This window comes from Suncus etruscus, chromosome 1 (genome assembly GCF_024139225.1).
Source record: "Suncus etruscus isolate mSunEtr1 chromosome 1, mSunEtr1.pri.cur, whole genome shotgun sequence".
In the NCBI taxonomy this organism is placed as follows: Eukaryota; Metazoa; Chordata; class Mammalia; order Eulipotyphla; family Soricidae; genus Suncus; species Suncus etruscus.
In genome coordinates, this window is record NC_064848.1 from 204461650 (window position 1) to 204481554 (window position 19905).

The 19905-nt window shown below is 56.8% G+C and overlaps 4 protein-coding genes across 5 annotated transcripts in view; 1 reads left to right on the forward strand and 3 right to left on the reverse strand.

Annotated features, from left to right (window-relative positions):
• The window catches only part of GRB2 (growth factor receptor bound protein 2), a 225193-nt gene that overhangs the window by 122348 nt on the left and 82940 nt on the right, over window positions 1-19905 (reverse strand). The gene's annotated exons all lie outside the window — the stretch shown is intronic.
• GGA3 (golgi associated, gamma adaptin ear containing, ARF binding protein 3) lies at window positions 370-11574 on the reverse strand. The gene is made up of 17 exons (XM_049769507.1): window positions 11457-11574; window positions 6226-6310; window positions 6024-6099; window positions 5176-5274; window positions 4068-4191; window positions 3829-3932; window positions 3650-3730; window positions 3390-3527; window positions 3078-3159; window positions 2875-2973; window positions 2514-2747; window positions 2349-2425; window positions 2047-2258; window positions 1777-1958; window positions 1495-1664; window positions 1300-1410; window positions 370-1223 (listed from the first exon to the last, which is right to left on the reverse strand). Exons 1-17 carry the CDS (start codon window positions 11494-11496, stop codon window positions 1113-1115), a joined length of 2025 nt encoding a protein of 674 aa, XP_049625464.1. The 5' UTR covers window positions 11497-11574; the 3' UTR covers window positions 370-1112.
• On the forward strand, window positions 11817-15911 carry MRPS7 (mitochondrial ribosomal protein S7). The gene is made up of 5 exons (XM_049769784.1): window positions 11817-11901; window positions 12369-12560; window positions 12669-12732; window positions 13268-13435; window positions 15490-15911. The coding sequence occupies exons 1-5, from the start codon at window positions 11819-11821 to the stop codon at window positions 15709-15711; spliced, it is 729 nt and encodes a 242-aa protein (XP_049625741.1). The 5' UTR covers window positions 11817-11818; the 3' UTR covers window positions 15712-15911.
• Window positions 16321-19902, reverse strand: MIF4GD (MIF4G domain containing). 2 transcript variants are annotated; one of them, XM_049769798.1, is made up of 6 exons: window positions 19824-19902; window positions 19081-19202; window positions 18300-18409; window positions 18056-18211; window positions 17871-17963; window positions 16321-16848 (listed from the first exon to the last, which is right to left on the reverse strand). In XM_049769798.1, the coding sequence occupies exons 2-6, from the start codon at window positions 19160-19162 to the stop codon at window positions 16621-16623; spliced, it is 669 nt and encodes a 222-aa protein (XP_049625755.1). In that variant the 5' UTR covers window positions 19163-19202; window positions 19824-19902; the 3' UTR covers window positions 16321-16620. The 2 variants fall into 2 exon arrangements, with proteins under 2 accessions (XP_049625755.1, XP_049625764.1); XM_049769807.1 differs by lacking the exon at window positions 19824-19902 and having other exon boundaries at window positions 19081-19209.

Here is a 19905-nt window from a genome sequence, read left to right on the forward strand (position 1 = left end):
GTCCTTGTAGGTTCACCCCAAGTCAGCTGGGACCCTCCCCGCTACACGATTCGCCAGTGGCTCTCTGGAGTCATTCCTGTTGGTGCAAATTCACCAAGGTCAGTGGCACCTCTTAGGATTCAGAGGAGTGAAATGGTTTTATTTTTCATGCAGTGGAGTTGAGACCCAGCAGTGACCTCACTGGAGAGGGGCTCTCACATACTGTCCAAAGCTTAAAGGGACGATTCCTAGGAGCACATAAGACCCCCTGGGATGTGACGTTTCCGGGAAGCGCCTGGATTGATTTTCAGTGTCTGAAAAGGATTCACTGGGCAATAAAACCTGCTTGCAGAGGCCAAGTAGGAGCAGGAACCACCCCAGACTCTACCTCCTGCCCATGGCACCCACAAGGAGGTGGCCTTGTCTGTCCCCACAGCGCCCTCTAGTGGGCGGAAGAAGCAGCCCGCCACTGAGACCTAGCAGCAATAGGGTCTGGTGACTCGACTCCCCTAATCTCACCACCTCCAGACCCAACATCTCACTGACAGTGCTCAGAGTCTCGGGAAAAAACAGCCCAGTGCCCAAGCCAACCCTGTTCCCAGCACAGGTGCCGGCCCATACGCCATCTAGAGTGGGAGTGTTTCTCATGCCAAGCGAGGTAGTCAGTGGGGCGACCTGACCCCACGGTAGGAGGCACAGCCCCCTGAGTGCCAGCTCCTGGAGAAAGGGACCTCAGCCCTGCCTTCTCCGATGCCATGAGGCCCAGTTCTGTCCGTAGCCAGCCGGATTCCACATCCCACCATGTCCACAGGACACATCCTGTCCGTGACAGTGCAAGGGGCAGTGCCTTCCTGGGGCTTTACCCACCTCCCAGCGGGGAGGGGGAGCACAGCAGCGATTGGGCCTCTGGGGGACCCCCAGCCTCTCCGACCTCCGGTCCCAGCAGGGTGGCTCCAGCCTTGAGGCCACAGGCCCAGGATGGAGAGCCGGGTTCAGGGCCGCGCCCTCCCCCTAACGGTACACGGCCACTTCAAGTCACACAGGCAGGTAAGATCGGGCCCTTTGGGGGCACCAGAGACATGCTCATAGCAGCTGCCATGGCCCCCAGAGCCTGGACCAGGCCACAGCTGGGCTCAGAGGCTCCCCCACTGCTCTACCGGCGGGAACTGGTCCACCTCGCCCACTTCGGTGCTCAGCTGCTCCCCCAGGGTGAAGGTAAGCCTGTAGCGCAGCCGGGCTTTTTCCTGCAGACAGAAGCAGTCATGAGCCCCTCTGTGCAGCCCTGCACCCTGTCAGCCTGAGGGGCCCACCGGGGCTCACCTTCATAGGGTTGGCCAGCAGCATGACCTGTGTGATGGCGGCAGGGGGCTGCATGGGGCTGAACGGGGAGAGCTCAGTCCCTGAAGGCGGCTGCAGCTTCACCTTCATGGACTAGAGACACACAGATAGGACGGGACAGGTACTGAGACCCCTGCAGGTAGTGGGTCTCAGGCAGCCCCTTGAGGCAGTGGGTACCTTGGGCACTGCAGCCTGCAGCACGATGCCCCGGATGGGCAGCGGGGCTGTGTTGAGCATGGACACCACCACCACCAGCACGTCAGGCCGCCCCGGTGGACTCTCCTTGGCGAAATGGAAGAGGATGCGGAAGCCGTTCTTGTCGTAGGCTGTCACAGGCAGCGCGCTGCCTGCAGGGTGAGGGGAAGATGGGAGCCAGGACCCGGGAGAGTGAGGCACTTACTCGGGGTGAGGGGTGTCCAGGGAAGAGTGGCCATAAGCCACTTGCCCACCATCACCTACTAGGTTTGATGGATTCCAGGGGGACGTGGACGCTGGCCAGGGAGAGCTCAGGGCCCTTGATGGGGCTCCCCTCGGGCTGGAAGAGAGGACTGCCAGGACCTGCAGAAAAGGGGAGCAGAGGCCCCATTGCGGGGGCCCCAGGGAAGAAGCTGGACGAGGCAGGTTTCACCAAGCTGGAGGATCTGCGGGCAAAGGAGAGGCATCAGGAGCTGCCAGCTTTCTGGGGGAGACCCCAAGCAGCACCCACCCAGCCCCTGCCCCACTCCTTACGCTCTGGCCGGATCCAAGTGGCCGAGGGCTTCAGGCTGCTGCACCGTGCCAGTGCCACTGCCCAGAGCAGAGCAGGCCTGCCCGGGGCCCTGGCACTCAGCCACCAACAGGGGGCCGCTGGCGAGTGTGGGGCGCAGGGCAGCCGAGGCAGGCACTGGGGGGCTATGAGAAGCAGGTGCGGGGCTGAGTAAGTCCAGCTCTAGCTGTTTGCTCTGTTAGGGATGGAAGAGTGAGGTAGGCCTGCTGATGAGTTCAGCTCCTGCACTCCGTCAGGAGGGTTTCTGATGTCTTGAATCCCTTACCTCAAAGAGGGGCCACTGGCTGTTGTTGGCTGTTGGCTCTCTTGGCGGGGCACAGGGGGGAGCTGGGTCAGTGAGACCTGCAACAAAGGGCACCTGTGACCCCAGGGCCGGAGATGGGGGAGCAGAGTGGCCCAAAGGAGTCGCCACAGCGGGAGTGGGACGCACCCAGACAGAGTAGCTCTTCATCCAGCAGGGAGAGGCTGGTGCTGGGGGCCTCCGAGGGGGGCTCAGCCTGGCTAGACGGGCAGTTGCGTGCAGGCACCGAGGGCTGTGGGGGCGGCGGGAGAATGGGGATGCCCGAGGGGGGTGACGCCGTAGGGGCTGGGGAGGGGCTCTCAGGGTTGTCAGCGGTGTCCGCAAGGTCGATGAGCGTCCCCTGGTTGCCGCAGCAATGATTTCCTGGGGAGGGGCAACAGGAGGGTCTCGAGAGATGGGGCCATCCCCTCAGTGGTGAGGGACACCCTTCTGCATCTCAGACCTGGGGGGAGCCAAAAGGGATGTGGGCAGGAAAATGGACGGTAGGTACCTTCCAAGTCGGGCACCTCCCCGTTGGCCTGTCCCTCCACCACGGCCTTGTAGGTGTTGATGACGCGGGATAAGTTGTCACTGGCCTGCAGGATGGCCCCTAGAACACAGCAGACACTTCTGGTGGCATGATGACGCTGGGGCCACACACCCACAGAGACCCCCCCAACCACGGGGTCTCCAGACGCCCCCTAGGCTGCTCACCCAGACTGTTGTCATTGTCCTCCGTCTCACTGGCCAGCTTGAACAGCGTCCGCCTCTTGTTCTCGCAGCGATCGAACAGTTCCTGCAGGGAGCCAGACTCCAGCCTCAGCACTGCCCGGCCCTTGGACCCACCCAGGCTGTGGAGGAGAGGTCTCGGGGGTGCGCAAGTGACCACGGGGACTCCATGTGCCCACCCAAGCCAGGACCTTGGACGCCTCCCAGTGGCTGAGCGTGATGCTGGCGCTGGCTGGACATGACCTTGGTGCAGGGTGCCCTATAGTACTGGCCCAGGGCTCTCCTGTTACACCCCACCTTCATGAGCTCCTTGTCAGCCTCGGACGCTGCCTCTCGGCTGCAGTGCAGCAGCATCTCATGCAGCAACTTGGCATTGTTGTTCACCTCCTCAAGCGTGTGCATGCGCCGAGTCACCTTCTGGATCCGGGCCTCGTCCTGCAGCCATGTGGAAAGAGGGAGAGCCTCTGAGCCGCCAAGCTCCGGGGTTGGCAGGCCTGAGTCAAAATAGAGAGCAGGGCCGACACCCAACGCTTGCCTCCTGACCGCCCTTCACTCACTTCCTTCACCATGGACTTGATGAGCTTGTTGGCCTCCTGCAGGTCGTCAGGGTTTCTGCTTTTCAACAACTTGGCTAAGAGCTGGGAGAGCCAGGTAGGGGTGATGAGTGAGGAGTGGCGAACCCTGCCAGGGTGGCCCCATCTTGTGCACGACCCTCCCAGGCAGGTGTGGACATTACCTTGGATTTCTCCTCGTCATCAAACACAGGATTTTTGGGACGTGGTGGTGGGGAGGGGATCAGCGTGCGATCCATGGGGATTGGGGGGTCATACTGCACGATGCCTGGAAGGGGCAGAGGGCAGCAGGAACAGGCTCAGGCGACTGTCCTCCCAACCACTGGCATACTCCTGTCCCTGCCCCCCAAACTCTGCTGAGCCCATCACCCTGATCTCACAGACACTGCCCGGCTGCACAGACCCTGTCTCTTCAGCATGTGATACGCGTCCTTGATCTTGGATTCCTCGGGCAGGGCCAATGTCCAGCTGAAAAGCAGCTCGATGACCTTGGTCCTCACTCTCTCAGACACTCTGTCCCCCAGGTACTGAGGGTAGAAGGAAGCAGGCAGCCACATCAGTGTGAGTCCCAGCAGCACATAAGTCTCAAATGCCACCAAGAGTAAAGCCGGAGGACTGCCAGGGGTGGCCCAAAAACAAAAATAGAAAAATCCGGGGCCGAGAGATAGCATGGAGGTAAGGTGTTTGCCTTCCATGCAGAAGGATGGTGGTTCGAATTCCGGCATCCCGGTTCCCCATGCCTGCCAGGAGCGATTTCTGAGTGTAGAGCCAGGAGTAACCTCTGAGCGGTGTGCTGCCAGGTATGACCCAAAACCCAAAAACAAACAAACAAACAAACAAAATCCCTTAAAGGGGGCCAGAGAGATAGCATGGAGGTAGGGCATTTGTCTTGCATGCAGAAGGACGGTGGTTCGAATCCCGGCATCCCATATGGTCACCCGAGCCTGCCAGGAGCGATTTCTGAGTATAGAGCCAGGAGTAACCCCTGAGTGATGCCGGGTGTGACCAAAAAAAAAAAATAGAAACAAAATAAAACAAAATGAAACCAAAAAATACCCCTTAAAGGCTGGACTGATAGCCCACCAGGGAGAACATGTGCCTTGCACATAGCCACACCAGTTTGAACCTCAGCATCTAGGGGCCCCCAGGGCACCCTCAGGAGGCGTGACGCCTGAGTGTAGAGTCAGGAAGAACCCCCGAGCACTTCAGGGTGTGTACTCCAAAAGCAAAAACAAAACAAATCCCTCAAAGTGCCATGTGGTCGCTGGGATGGGGCTGTTCTGTCCGAAAAATGGGGTCAGGCAGGGTCCGGAACTGCACTGCTCCCCACAGTCAGCCAAAGACCCCACCCCACTGCACCCTGGCTCCGAGAAGCTGGTCTGGTCTAAGCATCGAACCCGTCTTCATGCAACGGTGTTGGACTCCCCCACACCCCATGCTGCAGCCAGGGCCTTGGGGAGCTGCCGGCTGGATTATTGAGGGGGATGGGACAGGACAAAGCGGTCACCAACCTTCGGGGAGACGACTTTGATGAGCTCGTTCAGGAAGCGGAACTTGCCTACTTCATTGTGAAACCTCCTCCCACAGTTCTTCATGCAGGCCTCCAGCACCTGTGCAGAGTGGGGACGGCCATCACGGGAGCACCCACCCCGTCCCCTGGGCCTGCCACCCTGTCCTGGGCCAGACAGGGGGAACCTGGGGGATGCCAGAAGGTACCCAGAAACGGGTAGGGCCTACAGTAAGCAGCCCTGCAGATGTTCAGACTCAGCCTATCCGCTGCCTGTGAGGGCAAAGAACTGTTTCCCCAACTCCTATGCCTTTTCTCGGTTTCTGGTTTGGCACAGCTGCACTGCCCCTACTGTGTGTAGATGTCTGGACGCTTAAGCTTGGCAGAAATGTCCAGTGTCTTGGGGGCACAGCCAGACCAGGAGGTACCCGCATCTTTGTTCTAACACATACAGCAGATGCCCAGGGTCCCCATCTGCGACCCCCCTCCTGGAGCCAAGGGCAACCCAGAGTCCAAACTGGGCTGCTGTCTGGTTTGAAGTCACCTGAGGCTCCTCGTCTCGCACCCCCTCTCCCACTACACTGCACCCTTAGGAGCCTCCCTGCAGGCTGCAGCATTTCAGCTGCAGAACGAATTGCAGAAAACTGACACAAACACCATAAACCCCTTCCCATCACAGACCCACTGGCTCTGCCCCTCTGTTGCTCCCACCGGACTTCATGGCCACACTCACAGGTCACACATTAGGCCTCTCCGTTGACCCCCAGCCCCCACCCCGTGCCCAGCTCTCAGAAACACACATTGGGGGAGCTGGGCCAGAGAAAGTTCTGGATCTCATCTGTCCCGACCTACCGTGAGCGCTTGCACTGCCTCCCATTCCTGAGGAGACTGGATCTTGTGAGCCAGCAGCCGCACGGCGATCTGGGGCCTGGTGGATAAGCGGGGGGGGGGGGGGGGGGGGGGGGGGGGGGGCTTCAGGATTTGGCAGCAAGGTCACTGAGCGGCCTCTCTGACCCAGACCCTCCATGGCCCCCCAAAAGGCTCTGCGACTCACCCTTCAAGCTCTTTGTTGATCTGGTCGCAGAAGCCAATTATGTACTCCCAGTCCTCCTGACGGTTGGAAGGGTTGGTGGCTTTATCTGGGGACAGGGACAAAAGAAGGGGCAGAGTCACACAGTGAGGAGGAGGCAGACAGGTGTCACTTGTCTTGGGCAAGGTGCTATGAAGGTGGCTTTACTTCCGGAGCTCCTAAGAGATGTCTAAGGGGGGTTGGAGCAATAGCTCAATGGGGAGAACGTTTGCCTTGCGTAGAGCCACCTGGCTTTGAACTCCGGCATTCCACAGACCCCCAATCCTCCCAGTCTGCCAGGAGTGATTGCCAACAGGAGTAACCTGGTGTGCCTGGAAAAAAAATCTGTTTCCGAGAGAGAGAGGAGGGAGAGAGAAAAAAACAAACTGGGACTGAAGGTCTCTATCCCTCCCCACCCTGCACCCCCTGCAGATGCCACAAGGGCCAGGACTGGTCCCTACAGACCAGGGTCACCCCCTCAGGTAGAGGAACAGAGCAGGGCTCAGGCTGTCTGCGTTGCTGTGAGGATGCGGATGACCCTGATCTGAGAGGCATCGGAGTCTGTCGCACAAAGAACTGGCGGCCTGCACAATGCCAGGGGTGTCAACACATTTGCCTTGCATGAATAGCCAGTTCCCTCCCGGCCCTGGATTGGCCTCCATGCCGGCCCTTCCTGAGCCGAGCCTGGCCCTGCTGCCAGCCCAGTCTGCCATCCTGTCAGATGCTCACAGCTGAGGCTCCCCGGCTCTGGAGCTGCTACCCCAGGCACCAAAACAAGGGGACAGCCTCGACTGGACTAAGGACAGTCAGTATAGGGGACCAGGTCACAAATCCTCTCTTCCACTGTGGACTGCACAGGCACACAGAGATGCATGCACAGATGCAGACACATGCACAGATGCAAACACACACAAAGACACACAAGCACACGTACACACAGACACACACGAAAGTATCACCCAAGAAGAATCAAATGCAAATGCCCTAGACATGGACACACACACAGGAGGCCAGAACTGCCTCCAAGAACATACCCACAAGTTCGTCTACCCCAAACCCCACTTCCTTCCACCCTGACAGGGTGCAAACCTACAGGTGCATTCAGCCTGTGCACAGGCCGAGTCAGACATCGGCGCTAGTAGCGCCAACAGCCAGGCATCCTCGCCAGTTCCAAGGATGGCCAAGATGCCACGAGCACCTGTGGGCCCATTCCAGGCTGCAGCAGCTGCCAGCCTGGCATCTGCACCATTGCATAGAGCTCCTGCTCCAATGCCTGGCAAGGTCTGTGTGTGTGTGGCTGGAATCCCAGCCCCGTCCCCAAGGGCTCAGGAACCCCAGAGACAAGTTCTAGGGAGCAAAGACTTAGGAAGAAGCTGAGCAAAAACCGGGCCAGAAGTAGAACAACGTGACAGTAGAGACGGTGTCTGCCTTGCACACAGCCAATCTGGTACAATTGTAAGCACCCCATAAGATCACCCCTACTTTTCCTCACCATGAGTATAGTATAGTATAGTATAGTATAGTATAGTATAGTATAGTATAGTATAGTATAGTAAGCTTTGAGTACCACTGGCTGTGGCCCCCCAAATAAAACTAAAAAGGAATAGAAAGAGGGGCCATGGGGCCGGAGAGATAGCATGGAGGTAAAGCATTTGCCTTTCATGCTGAAGGTCATTGGTTCGAAGCCCGGCATCCCATATGGTGCCCCGAGCCTGCCAGGAGCGATTTCTGAGCGTGGAGTCAGGAGTAACCCTTAGCGCTGCTGGGTGTAACCCCAAAACAAAACAAAACAAAACAAAACAAAAAGAAAAAAGGGCCGTGGCATGAAGTTTTGAATTTACTTCCTAAGGTGTTTGCAAGGACCCCCAGAAAATTCAGCCTAGAGCATTGGGTTTCCCTCCCCAGGAAGGAGTTTGCAGGCTCCTGGGGCAGCACAGAGGCCTCACTGTAGATGGGTCTGGGCACAGCACTTGTTCTCCCTCCCTCCCTACAAGTTCCTCTTTTTTTTTTTTTTTGGTTTTTGGGTCACACCCAGCAGCGCTAAGGGGTTACTCCTAGCTCTATGCTCAGAAATTGCCCCTAAAAAAAAAAAAAAAAGGGGGGGCCGGGCGGTGGCGCTGGAGGTAAGGTGCCTGCCTTACCTGCGCTAGCCTAGGAGACGGACCGCGGTTCGATCCCCCGGCGTCCCATATGGTCCCCCAAGCCAGGAGCAACTTCTGAGCGCATAGCCAGGAGTAACCCCTGAGCGTCACCGGGTGTGGCCCAAAAACCAAAAAAAAAAAAAAAAGAAATTGCCCCTGGCAGGCACGGGGGACCATATGGGATGCCGGGATTCGAACCACCGACCTTCTTCATGCAAGGCATGCCTTACCTCATGCTATGTCTCCGGCCCCCCTACTATTTCCTCTTTCTAGAAAACTCCCAGTTTGCAAAGGCTCTTCCAGTACCTAACTCTAGAATGAGGGGCCAATTCCTGCTTTGCCACTACATGTCCCACATGGCCAAAGCCCAAAGCCCAGTGGAGCTTCTACTGGCACCTGTCACTACAGCCCCAGGACCTTTCATCCCTTCACAGTATTGGGGTCTCCTCAGCTACTGCTCCTGACAGTGCTGGGGGGATGTAAGGCCAGTGCTGTGCTAACCCAAGCCACCCCTTCACTCCACTAACTCTCTTCTCCCCTGCTTCCCACACCCCAGTGTCCCACAAAAATAGCTGCATAGAACCCTTCAGGCTACTGTTTAGCATATTTCTGTGCTTTGGGTCACACCTGGAGATGCTCAGAAGACCATGGGACTATAGGCATTGATCCTGGGCATCCCACATTAAAAGCATGTGACCAGACGATGAGGGGAACTCATAGTCCCTGAATCTTGATCTTCTGTTTTGATTTGTTTTTGTCTTGGGGCCCCACTCGGTGACACTCCTGGCTATGCACTCAGAACTCGCCCCTGGCTTGGGGGACCACATGGGATGCCAGGGGATCAAACCGCAGTCCGTCCTAGGCTAGCACATACAAAGCAGATGCCTTACACCCTGTGCCACCACTCCGGCCCCACATATTTATCTTTTAGTTTGCTTTTCTTATTTGGGAGGCCACACCTGTGGGTGCTATGGGATGCTGGGGATTGAACTTGGGTTAGCCACATTGGGTTGGCTAACACCCTCTCTGCTATGCTCTCGCTCTGGAGTCTAATTTAAGTGCGTATCCACCATCTTCACCACATAGTAGTCAAGACATCAGGGCTGAAGCAACAGCACAGTGGGTAAGGTGTTACACATGGCTGACCCGGGTTCAGTACCTGGCATCTCATATGGTCCCCCAAGCACACCAGGAGTGATTCCTGATTGCAGAGCCAGGAGTAACCCCTGAGCATCACCAGGTGTGGCCCCAAAACAAAAATAAACCAGAAAAGACCATACAAGTGAACAAAACTCAATGCAAGGAAGCACCAAGAATAGTGAAGGGGTGGCGTAGCAGAAGCACATGGGGTAGGGTGCTTGCCTTGCACTGGGTTCGATCCCTGGCATTCCATATGGCCCCCAGAACCCCACAGAGCCAGTAAGCCCTGAGCTCTGACAGGTGTAGCTGAAAAACCAAACCAACAAACAAGAGTAGTAAATAGTGCAGAGCAAAGACAGTCTCCCAGGCATATCCCAGGCCTCACTAGCTTCTGGCCTCCCTCAAAACACAGATGGGCCCCACAATCCTAGCTCAGAGCCTCGTCTATTGAGCCCAGCTGTGCCAACGTTCCCCAGTGTCCCCATTACTATCTGAGCATGGCTCATCCGTGAGCCAATCACAGTGCTGGTATGGTATGGAGAGGCTGGGGCAAAGCTCTGTGTCTGCCGCACTGCCTCCTTGTGACTCAATGAGGGGAACTTGACACATGAACTACAGGGGTGTCTAAGGAGCCCTGAGGACTTCCCTATAACCCCCTGAAGGTGCCTCAGGAGGAAAGGACCGAGATAAGGAAAGGACAGTCCAGCCCTGAGAGGGAGGGGCCAGCGAATGCGGGATCCTTGCACAGGGCAGCATCTAGACAGACTGCAGCCAGTCACTGTGCAAGTTCTGGCGACATGTCAAGAGGTCCCCGGAGGTCCCCTCTAGCCTGATGCATTAACCCTTCGGTGGCTTAATTTGCTTTCCCTTAAGGGGAGTTAGGGCGACAGCATTGAAAGCATTCCTGGTGTTGCTCAGAGTAGAAAAAAGCAAGTAGCTCCAACCAAAGATCCTTCCGTGAGGACCGGATAGTGGGGAGGGAGGCGCTTGCCTTGCAGAAGGCAGTCCCCCAGCATCGTCTTATATGGTCTCCCGGAGCACAGCCAGGAGTGATTCTGGAGTGCAGAGCCAGGAGCCAGCCCTGAGCATCACCAAGCGCGGGTCCAAAATAATCAATCAAAAAGATGCTCTAGTGAACGGGGTGGGAGGCGGCGGTGGGGGAACCCCAATGTCTTAACACGGATGGCACCACACTTCAGTGGCTGCAGGGGAAGAGGCTCTGTCCTGAGCTCTCTCTCCTCTCTGTTTCTCTCTGTCTCTCTCTTTCTCTCTGCATCTGTCCTGTCCTGTCCTGTTCTCTCTCTCTCTCTCTCTCTCTCTCTCTCTCTCTCTCTCTCTCTCTCTCTCTCTCTCTCTCTCTCTCTCTCTCTCTCTCTCTCTCTCTCCTCTCTCTCTCTCTGAATTTTTCCTGTCCTGAGTCTCTCTGTCTCTGTCTCTCTCATTCTGCCAGTGCAAGCCTTCTCTCTCTCTGTCTGTCTCTGTCTGTCTCTCTGTCTCTTTCAGTCTCTCTCTGTCTTTGTCTCTCTGCTCTCTGTCTGTCTCTCTCTAAATTTTTCCTGTCCTGAGCTCTGTCTCGGTCTCTCTCATTCTGCCAGTGCAAGCCTTCTCTCTCTGTCTCTCTGTCTCTGTCTCTCTCTCATCGAATTCACCAGGGTTGCATGCAAATCTCAACTTGGGGGTCCCGGGCTTGGGGTTCCACGCGTGGCTCTGCGTGGATCTCTCTCTCTCCCGCACCCGAGAGCCGGGAAGGAATGTCACGTCCCGGGAGCCCGCGAGCGCACGTCAAGGCGCGCGGGGCAGCTGCCAGGGATGGCCGGGCGCGACGGGGAGATGCTCAAGGGCAGGACGGGCCTCCGCTCCCCTCGGGGAACCGGGCTGCGGGGCTCAGGGGGACGACCGGGCAGGCGGCCCCGCGGCCCAGGGGCGGCTACTCACTCAGCCAGGACTCCAGGCTCTCCCCTTCCGCCTCCGCCATGGTGCAGCCTCCCGGGCCGGCCCGGAGCCTCAACGCTCGCGAAATCTTGGCCCAGGCGGAACCTGCACGGGTGGGGGCCTGAGAGCAATGACAGGGGCTGCCCGGAGTCGCGCCTGTCTGCGGGAGAGACTTGGGGAGGGCGAATGCTCTACTGGGGCGCTTCCTTTTAGCCCAGATCTCCACATGAGGGGTGATTCTTCACGCCTAAATTAAAAATAGGACGAGTTGATTGATTGGGAGGCGCTGCCTGGTCGCCCCGTCTTCCATCATTTATTCAGGCACGACCAGGACAGCCCTGCTGGGGTCCTCGCCGCCAGCCAAGATGGCTGCGCCCGTGGTGAACGCTGCGCGAGGGTGGTCGGGCCTGGCGCTGGGCTTGCGGGGCGCTGTTCGGCGGCTTCCAGGGTAAGCGGCTCGGGTTGGGGGCAGCGGGAGGCCAGGCGGGTCTGGGCGGTGAGATCTCCTGCGGGGAAGGACAGGGGCTCCAGGTAGCCAGGCAGAGCGCTTGGGGACCCGCCTGTTGCTATGGCGTTCTACCCAGCTGCATGACCTTAGGATGGTCCAAAAGGCTCAGTGTGGGTCTCCTGCACGATCAAGGGGTTTGACAGGTCCAGGGTTCTGCTTCGGAGCCTTGTGCGGCTGTCAAAGGGCATCGGGGGCGTCCAATGTGTTGCATGGTCGGTTCAGGGGGACCCTTATGCCGAGTTAGGGAATCAGTCGCCTTACCCTTTGGAGCTTTCCAGGCCCCTTTGCTCCAGAGCCACCCCGGCCCGGGACTCCGGCAGCTTTTTCTCGCGCGCATTTATTTATGCCCATTGTTGAGTCAAGCCTTTTTCTGACTTGGTTGTGCTCCCATGCCCGCTCCTCCCCAGGCTGACCCAGGTGAGGTGGAGCCGCTATGGGCCTGAATACAAGGACCCCCAGGTCGACAAGGAGTATTATCGCAAGCCGCTGGCTGAGCTGAACGAGGAAGACAAGTATGAGCGGGAGCTCAAGAAGACACAGCTTTTCAAAGCTGCCCCGGCCACCAACACCATCTCCGTGTTTGAAGACCCAGTGATCAGGTTGCGTGGAGGTTTCGTTTGCATTGACTAGGATTTGTCCTAGAGGGTGAGACTCCACCGGGTTTTGGGGCCCAGGAAAAGCTAAATGTGTCTCTTTTTCTCCTTAAGTAAATTTACCAACATGATGATGAAGAGCGGAAGGAAAACATTGGCCAAATATCTCATGGCACAGGTAAACAGGCCTGTTCTTTGGCATCTTTGCTCGTCAGCTTTCTGCTCTGTTCAGTTTTCTATGCGCAGTACAAGCTCCCACCCTTCCCTCTCTCCTCTTATTAAAGTGAACTTTCCTGGGTCCAAAGAGAAAGCACTAAGAAAGCACTAAGCATTAAGTCAGTTGCCTGGTATCTTGCCCACCCTGGATCAAACCTTGGCACCACACAGAGCCCCTCAAGTACCACCCAGTGTGCAGAAGCAAAATAATGAAATGAGTTTCCAGTGTGTCGTATGTCCATTGTGTGTGTGTGTGTAATAAATGAAGTGAATTTCTGGAGTGTATATGTATCTGTGTGTATCCCAGCAGGTCCCACATTCCTATTCTGCTCCCTCACACATCTCAGCCCCCGCCATCTGTCATGTGCCATGCAGGTGCCAAGTTCTACCAGCTGGTTGATAGAGGGAATGGCTGGGGATTATGGTACCTAACAGTAGCCAATGTCATAAGTGAGACCACCCTTGAGGGAGCCTCGCCCAGCATCTCTTCTTTGCAGACTCTGGAAACTGTGAAGAGGAAACAGTTTGAAAAGTACCACGCAGCCTCTGCCGAGACTCAGGCCAGCATTGAGCGAAACCCCTACACCATCTTTCATCAGGCGCTGAAGAACTGTGAGCCTGTGATCGGGCTGGTGCCCATCCTCAAGGGTGGCCACTTCTACCAGGTGAGTGGGCAGAGTGACGGCCCCCAAAGGGTCTAGTCTTATCAGGACCTGCTTCTCTGGAGAATAAGAATCCCATGGGGGGGCCGGAGAGATAGCATGGAGGTAAGGCGTTTGCCTTTCATGCAGGAGGTCATCGGTTAGAATCCCGGCGCCCCATATGGTCCCGTGCCTGCCAGGAGCAATTTCTGAGCCAGTAATAACCCCTGTGCACTGCCGGGTGTGACCCAAAAACCACAAAAAAAAAAAAAAGAATCCCATGGGGCCGGTGAGGTGGTGCTAGAGGTAAAGTGTCTGCCTTGCAAGCGCTAGCCAAGGAAGGACCTTGGTTCGATCCCCCGGCGTCCCATATGGTCCTCTCAAGCCAGGGGCAATTTCTGAGCGCTTAGCCAGGAGTAACCCCTGAGCATTAAAAGGGTAAAAGGGTGTGGCCTGAAAAACCAAAAAAAAAAAAAAAGAATCCTGTAAGTGCCAGAGATGGGTCTCATATGTGTGAGGTGTGGTTGCTCCTCCGAACAGCCATTTAGAGTAGTAACGACCACAAAGCATAATGCAAGGTGGAAAAGAACAAAGCGTTCACCTAGTCACTTCCAGAAGTGACCCCTGCCTTCTCATTCAGTCCAATCCTGTGCCCAAAACCAGAAATTTGTGTTTCCCAATCACCTTACCTGATGATCAACATGTGAGGCACAATTGACACCTCATCACACCATTTATTGCGCTGACATAGGCGCCTCTATCCTAGCACTTGAACTCTTTGACACAAGTGGTTTTTTTTTTTTTTTTTTTTTGGTTTTTGGGCCACACCCGGTAACGCTCAGGGGTTACTCCTGGCTATGTGCTCAGAAGTTGCTCCTGGCTTGGGGGACCATATGGGACACCGGGGGATCGAACCGAGGTCCGTCCAAGGCTAGCGCAGGCAAGGCAGGCACCTTACCTTTAGCGCCACCGCCCGGCCCACAAGTGGGTTTTTGACATCTGACTTGATGCAAACTGTGTCCCCCATTTGGGGGCCAAACCCAGTGGTGCTCTTATAGGCAGAGCATGTGCTCCAATCAATATATTAATGCATCTCTCTGGCCCCTTCAGGTAAACTTGGGGATATAGGTTCATTGATGCCTGTGTCCCTAGGAAGGTACCTGACAAATGATTCTTAGCTAAGTTCCAGCTGACTTGGACCAGTTGATCATTATATGAACTTATGAACTAGGGCCAGAGCAATAGCACAGTGATAGGGCGTTTGCCTTGCACGTGGCTGATCCAGGATGGACCTTGGTTCAATCCCCGACATTCCATATGGTCCCCTGAGCCAGGAGCAATTTCTTTTTTTTTGTTTTTGTTTTTGTTTTTGTTTTTGGGCCACACCCGGCATTGCTCAGGGGTTACTCCTGGCTGTCTGCTCAGACATAGCTCCTGGCAGGCACGGGGGACCATATGGGACACCGGGATTCGAACCAACCACCTTTGGTCCTGGATTGGCTGCTTGCAAGGCAAACGCCGCTGTGCTATCTCACCAGGCCCAGCAATTTCTAAGCGTATAGCCAGTAGTAACCCCTGAGCGTCACAGGGTGTGGCCCCACCCAAAAAAACTTTATGAACTTAGTTGAACTTCCATTTATTTTATGGTTTTGGGGACCACACCCTGTGGAGCTTGGAGGCTACTAATTTTTTTTTTTTTTTGCTCAGGGGTTACTCCTGGCTCTGCACTCAGGAATCACTCCTGGTAGACTCTGGGGTCCCAATGGGATGCCAGGAATCTCAGGGTCGGCCACATATAAGCCAATCAACTTCCCTGGTGTGCTCCTTGACTTAGGGGTGGCATGGTGGTTATTCCCCACCATGTTCAGAACAGGGAGTACCAGGGATCGAACCCGAGTTTGCCACCTGCAAACTCTTGTGCTTCAGTTCAGGGCTGAAAGGTTCCAGTTAGTGTCAGTTGCAATGTTTACTTTGTAGGGGGACTCAGCCAGGCCAGTCGTGGCCTCTCAGGAATAAGAAGTAAGTGGCTACCCGGCATATTCAGGGACCATCACCTGCCATGTGCTTTTTCTGTACAGGTTCCAGTGCCACTGGGGGACCGGCGGCGGCGCTTTATTGCCATGAAGTGGATGATCACCGAGTGCCGGAATAAGAAGCATCGGCGGACACTGATGCCCGAGAAGCTGGCACACGAGCTGATTGAAGCTTTCCACAACCAGGGCCCCGTGGTCAAGAGGAAACATGATATGCATAAGATGGCAGAGGCCAACCGGGCACTTGCCCACTATCGCTGGTGGTAGAGGCAGACACCGGAGCAGGGGTCAAGGGAGCGGCGCATCCTGCACGATGGTTGAAAAAGAGACCAAATAGGAGAGGATACTGTGACCCTTTAAGGGCAGGCGCTTGGCTCTGGCAGGTTTCTTGCTGCTTTGACCCTTTGGGGGTTGGATCTGTCCCTGCCCACCCCTCTTGGTCCTGCAAAGTAAACATTGCAACTTTAGTTTTGTTTTTTTTTTTTTGGGTCAGACCCAGCGGCGTTCAGGGGTTACTCCTGGCAGTTTTGGGGGCTGTATGGGATACTGATGATCGAACTCGGGTCGGCTGCATGCAAGGTATATGTACTACCCTTTGTGCTGTTTCTCCGGTCTTTTTTTGGTTTTTTTTTTTGGGGGGTCACACCTGGCTGTACTCACAGGTTACTCCTGGCAGGCTTGAGGGACCCTATGGGATGCCAGGGATTAAACCGGATAGGTTGTATGCAAGGCAAACACCCTATCCTGCTATAACTCTGGTCCCATGAACATTGCAACTCTGGGATCCCCAAGTCCCCACCTGGAAATTCAGGGTCCTTCCAGCCTTCTTTACCCTCAGCTTACAGGAGACCTAAGGATGCCCAGAAGGGAAGCAGGTTTGTAGTGTAAGCAAAGGTTTATTAGAAAATCTGCCCGCAAACCCCCTTGGCCTAGGCAGTACCCCCTCACTCCCACCCCGCCACCCCCCCATTAAACCTGCTGCTGTGAGCTTTCCAGGACCTGTGTGTCCAAAGCGGTGCCTGTGTGTGTGTGTGTGCACGTACTGCCAACAGCTGTGGGGCCCATTTTACAGATGGGCAACTGAGGCACAAAGATGGTGGTAGGGGGTAGGGTGTGGAGGGGCTGGTCCTGGATCCAGTGCCTGGTGAGCGGGAGTGTCCCTGGTCAGGCCTAGTTCTAGGTCGAGACCTCGCTGTAGTAATACTTGTGGGCGGCCGGGGTGGTCCTCCAACCAGCCGCCCGGAACTCGATGATCTCCAGCAGCAGCAGCTGGGCCAGTGAGCTGAGGCCCGTGGGCAGCAAGAAGCCATCCCGGAGGAGGACAAAGAGCTCGTCCATGCGCTGTGCATTCACTTTCTCTAGCTGCTCACCGACCCGGTGCAACTGCAGCACTAAGCAGTCCACCTGGGGGAGAAGGGGGGAGGCAGGGGTGAGCCCCACCTCTGGCTTCTTCATGGGTTGACTAGCACCTGTCTTGGGTTTATGGCCACACCTGGCAGTAGTCAAGGCCTACCCCTGTTACCTGCACTCAGGAATCACTTGTTTTGGGGCCACACTCAGAAATTGCTCTTGACAGGCTCAGGGGACCACATAGGATGCTGAGGTTCAAACCCTGGTTGGCCACTTATAAGGCAAACACCCTCCCCACTTTGCAATCACTCCAGCCCCTCCTTAGTCTTTGGGGCACAGCTAGTAATACTCCTGACTCTGACTCAGGAGTCACTCCTTATCATGTTCAGGGGACCATGTGGGATGCCGGGATCAAACCTGGGTCAGCAACATGCAAGGCAGACACCCGCCCTGATGTGCTATCACTGTGATGCTATACTAGAAGTTTTTCTGAGCCAAGATAGACTTGGCTATATCTCTAAACTGCTTCCCCAACTACTCCCCTATACTTTTATTTTGGGGGGGTCACACCCAGCAGTGCTCAGGGGTTGCTCCTGGTTCTGTGCTCAGAAATCACCCCTGGCAGGCTCAGGGGGCCATATGGGATGCCGGTATTCGAAGCGGGGTCTGTCCTGTTTTGGTCGTGTGTAAGGCAAACGCCTTGTAGCCATGCTCTCTGGCCCCTCCCCTATAGTTTGGCTTCTAGACTGTTTCTCTCCCAAACTCCCCTTCCTGCTGAGCTGGCGGGTTCTTTGGTTTGTTTTGAGCCACACCATGCAATGCTCGGGTTACTCTTGGCTCTGCACTCGGGAATCACTCCTGGCAGTGCTCAGAGGGGCTATAGGAGGTGCAGGGGATCAAACTCAGGTGAACTCTGTGTAGAGCAAATGCATTCCCTGCTTTGCTATCTCGCTCTCAGCCCGACCTGGTGGATTAACTAAATTCTGGAACTGGGGAGACAGCTCAAAGGCTGGCTCACATGTACAGGCTCAGTAGCCTCAAATAACGAGCTGCTGAGGGTGCCTGGCAGGCCTCACCTCCTCCTCCACATTCAGGCTGTCAGGCTGGGCCAGCCGGAAGAGGCAGTCGTAGACAGGGTTCACCAGAGCCATCATGGGCATATTGTTGACCTGCCGGAGGATAGCTGTGAGCCAGGTGCCAAGGCAGTGATGCTGGGGGTCAGGGAGGTGCTGCAGTGGGGAGACCCCCACCAGGGTCTCACCCTCAGGTAGTCGAAGATGTTACAGATGAAGGTGACATAGCAGACCCAAGCCTGTGGCGAGCGGGTGCGGAGCTGCTCCCGGGCCTGGAACTCGCACTGCAGCCGGTTGAGGAGGCCACGCCGGAAGAGGCTCTGGCTTGACTGCTTGCTCTCGGCCTGCGGGGGGAAGTGGTCCAAGCTGGGCTGCAGCTCCTGCTGGTCCCACAGTCCCTCACATCCCTCTCGCAGCTGGGCGGCTACCCACCTGGATGATGGCATGGCACAGGCGTCCTGCTTCCTTGCAAAACACACAGTCGCGCAGGGACTGGTCCACCACCACATTGGCCACTTTTTCCAAGTCCACGGCACCCGGGTCTGTGGGGGATGCAGGGGTTGCTGAGCGCTCACGCTGGACCCTACTTTTGTTTTATTGGTTTTGGGTGATATGGGGTTTCTTCTAGGTCTATGCTTAGATATCACTTCTCGTAGGCTCAGGAGACCATATGGGATGCTGGGAATTGAACCTGGGCCGGCTGTGTGCAAGGCAAACAAATGCCCTCTTCGCTGTGCTATTGCTTTGGCCTCAAAAGCTCCCCTACTCTTAAAGAGGAATCTGAGGGGCTGGTCAAAGCAGTCCCTCTTCCTCAATTCCGAGGAAGAATTGAAGAAATGAGTGCCCGTCTCACTACACACCACACTGGCTGTGACATGGCCTCCTGAACACTGCTTGGGAGTCCTCCCTACAAAAAATAAAACAACCCTAGTCACCCATGATTTGTACAGGGTTGCCCTAAAGCAGAGTGATCTTGCACCAGGCCCACACTTAAATTTTTTTTGGGGGGGGGCCACACCTGGTGGTACTAGGTTTACTCAACTCTGCGCTCAGAACTTATTCCTGGCAGGCTCGGGGGACCATAAGGGATGCCAGGGGTCAAATCAGGGTTGACTGTGCAAGGCAAGTGCCTTACCTGGGGCACTGCTGACCTGGGTTCTTGGAAACGCGGGGGATGCCGGGGTACCCCTTGCCAGAGCTCCGCAGCGCTCACCTTTGAGGGCCGTCTTCAGCAGCTGCTGGGTCTCAGCGTCGAAAGACTGGATCTTGTACTCCTCGCGCCCAGGCTCCCCCATAGCCCGCACAAACGTGCTGGGGTGCGCCTAACCACCGCGCCTGCAAGAGAGAACCAGGCCCGGGTCTCAGGGGGTGCTGGAGTTTGGGCTCCCGGTCCTGCAGGCCTCAGAGGCCGGGTAGGGGAGCTGGCCTGTCTGGGCGTGGGCCCCAGGCTCCTGGGCACTCTGTGGCTTTCTGGGGGTTCCCTCCATCGCCCCCAAACTCGGCTTCTGCCAGACAGGACACACCTGAGACTCAGCCCAGAACTCCCCAGGTGGGGCAAGTTTTCCGGGAGTGCACCCCCGCAGCCCGGGTGACAGGAGGGGGGCCGCCGGCCTTGACCACAGATCCAGGAGCGAGAAGGCACCGATCCAGCCCCTCTCCCCAAGCTCCACGCCCGTCCACCGCCGGCCCGACGGGGTGGGTGGATGCAAGGGGGAGCCCCACTCCGACCCGCTGCTGGCCGGCCCAACTGGCCCAACTGGCTCCCCGCGAGGCAGAACCCCGCCCCGAGTGCCAGTGCGACGCCGGAGCCCGCGCCCCTCTCGCGGGCGGCGAGAGGCCTGCAGGTGGTTTGCTCCAGGACTGATCGCAGGTGGATCCGATGTGGGGGAGTGACGGGTCTCCAGCCCCAACAACTCGGGGTCCGGTCTGACCTGAGCGGCAGGGACAGGGACCCACCTGTAGCCCCGGCGCCGCGCCCGCGAGCCCGGAGGCCGCCCGGTGGCCATGGTGCGCGCGCCCCGCACCCACGAGGACCTGC

Bases quoted from the DNA above. Each gene is read 5' to 3' on its own strand.
- MIF4GD (XM_049769798.1), bottom strand. From the start codon at position 19,162: ATGGGGGAGCCTGGGCGCGAGGAGTACAAGATCCAGTCTTTCGACGCT. The intron at 18,212-18,299 runs GTGGGTAGCCGC...TTCCCCCCGCAG, and splicing joins TGTGCCATGCCATCATCCAG to GCCGAGAGCAAGCAGTCAAG. The intron at 17,964-18,055 runs GTGAGACCCTGG...ATCCTCCGGCAG, and splicing joins ACATCTTCGACTACCTGAGG to GTCAACAATATGCCCATGAT.
- MRPS7 (XM_049769784.1), top strand. From the start codon at position 11,819: ATGGCTGCGCCCGTGGTGAACGCTGCGCGAGGGTGGTCGGGCCTGGCG. The intron at 12,733-13,267 runs GTAAACAGGCCT...TCTTCTTTGCAG, and splicing joins CCAAATATCTCATGGCACAG to ACTCTGGAAACTGTGAAGAG. The intron at 13,436-15,489 runs GTGAGTGGGCAG...TTTTCTGTACAG, and splicing joins AGGGTGGCCACTTCTACCAG to GTTCCAGTGCCACTGGGGGA.
- GGA3 (XM_049769507.1), bottom strand. From the start codon at position 11,496: ATGGCGGAGGCGGAAGGGGAGAGCCTGGAGTCCTGGCTGA. The intron at 3,731-3,828 runs GTAATGTCCACA...TGGCTCTCCCAG, and splicing joins ATGACGAGGAGAAATCCAAG to CTCTTAGCCAAGTTGTTGAA. The intron at 3,160-3,389 runs GTGGGGTGTAAC...GGCTCCCTGCAG, and splicing joins CTGACAAGGAGCTCATGAAG to GAACTGTTCGATCGCTGCGA.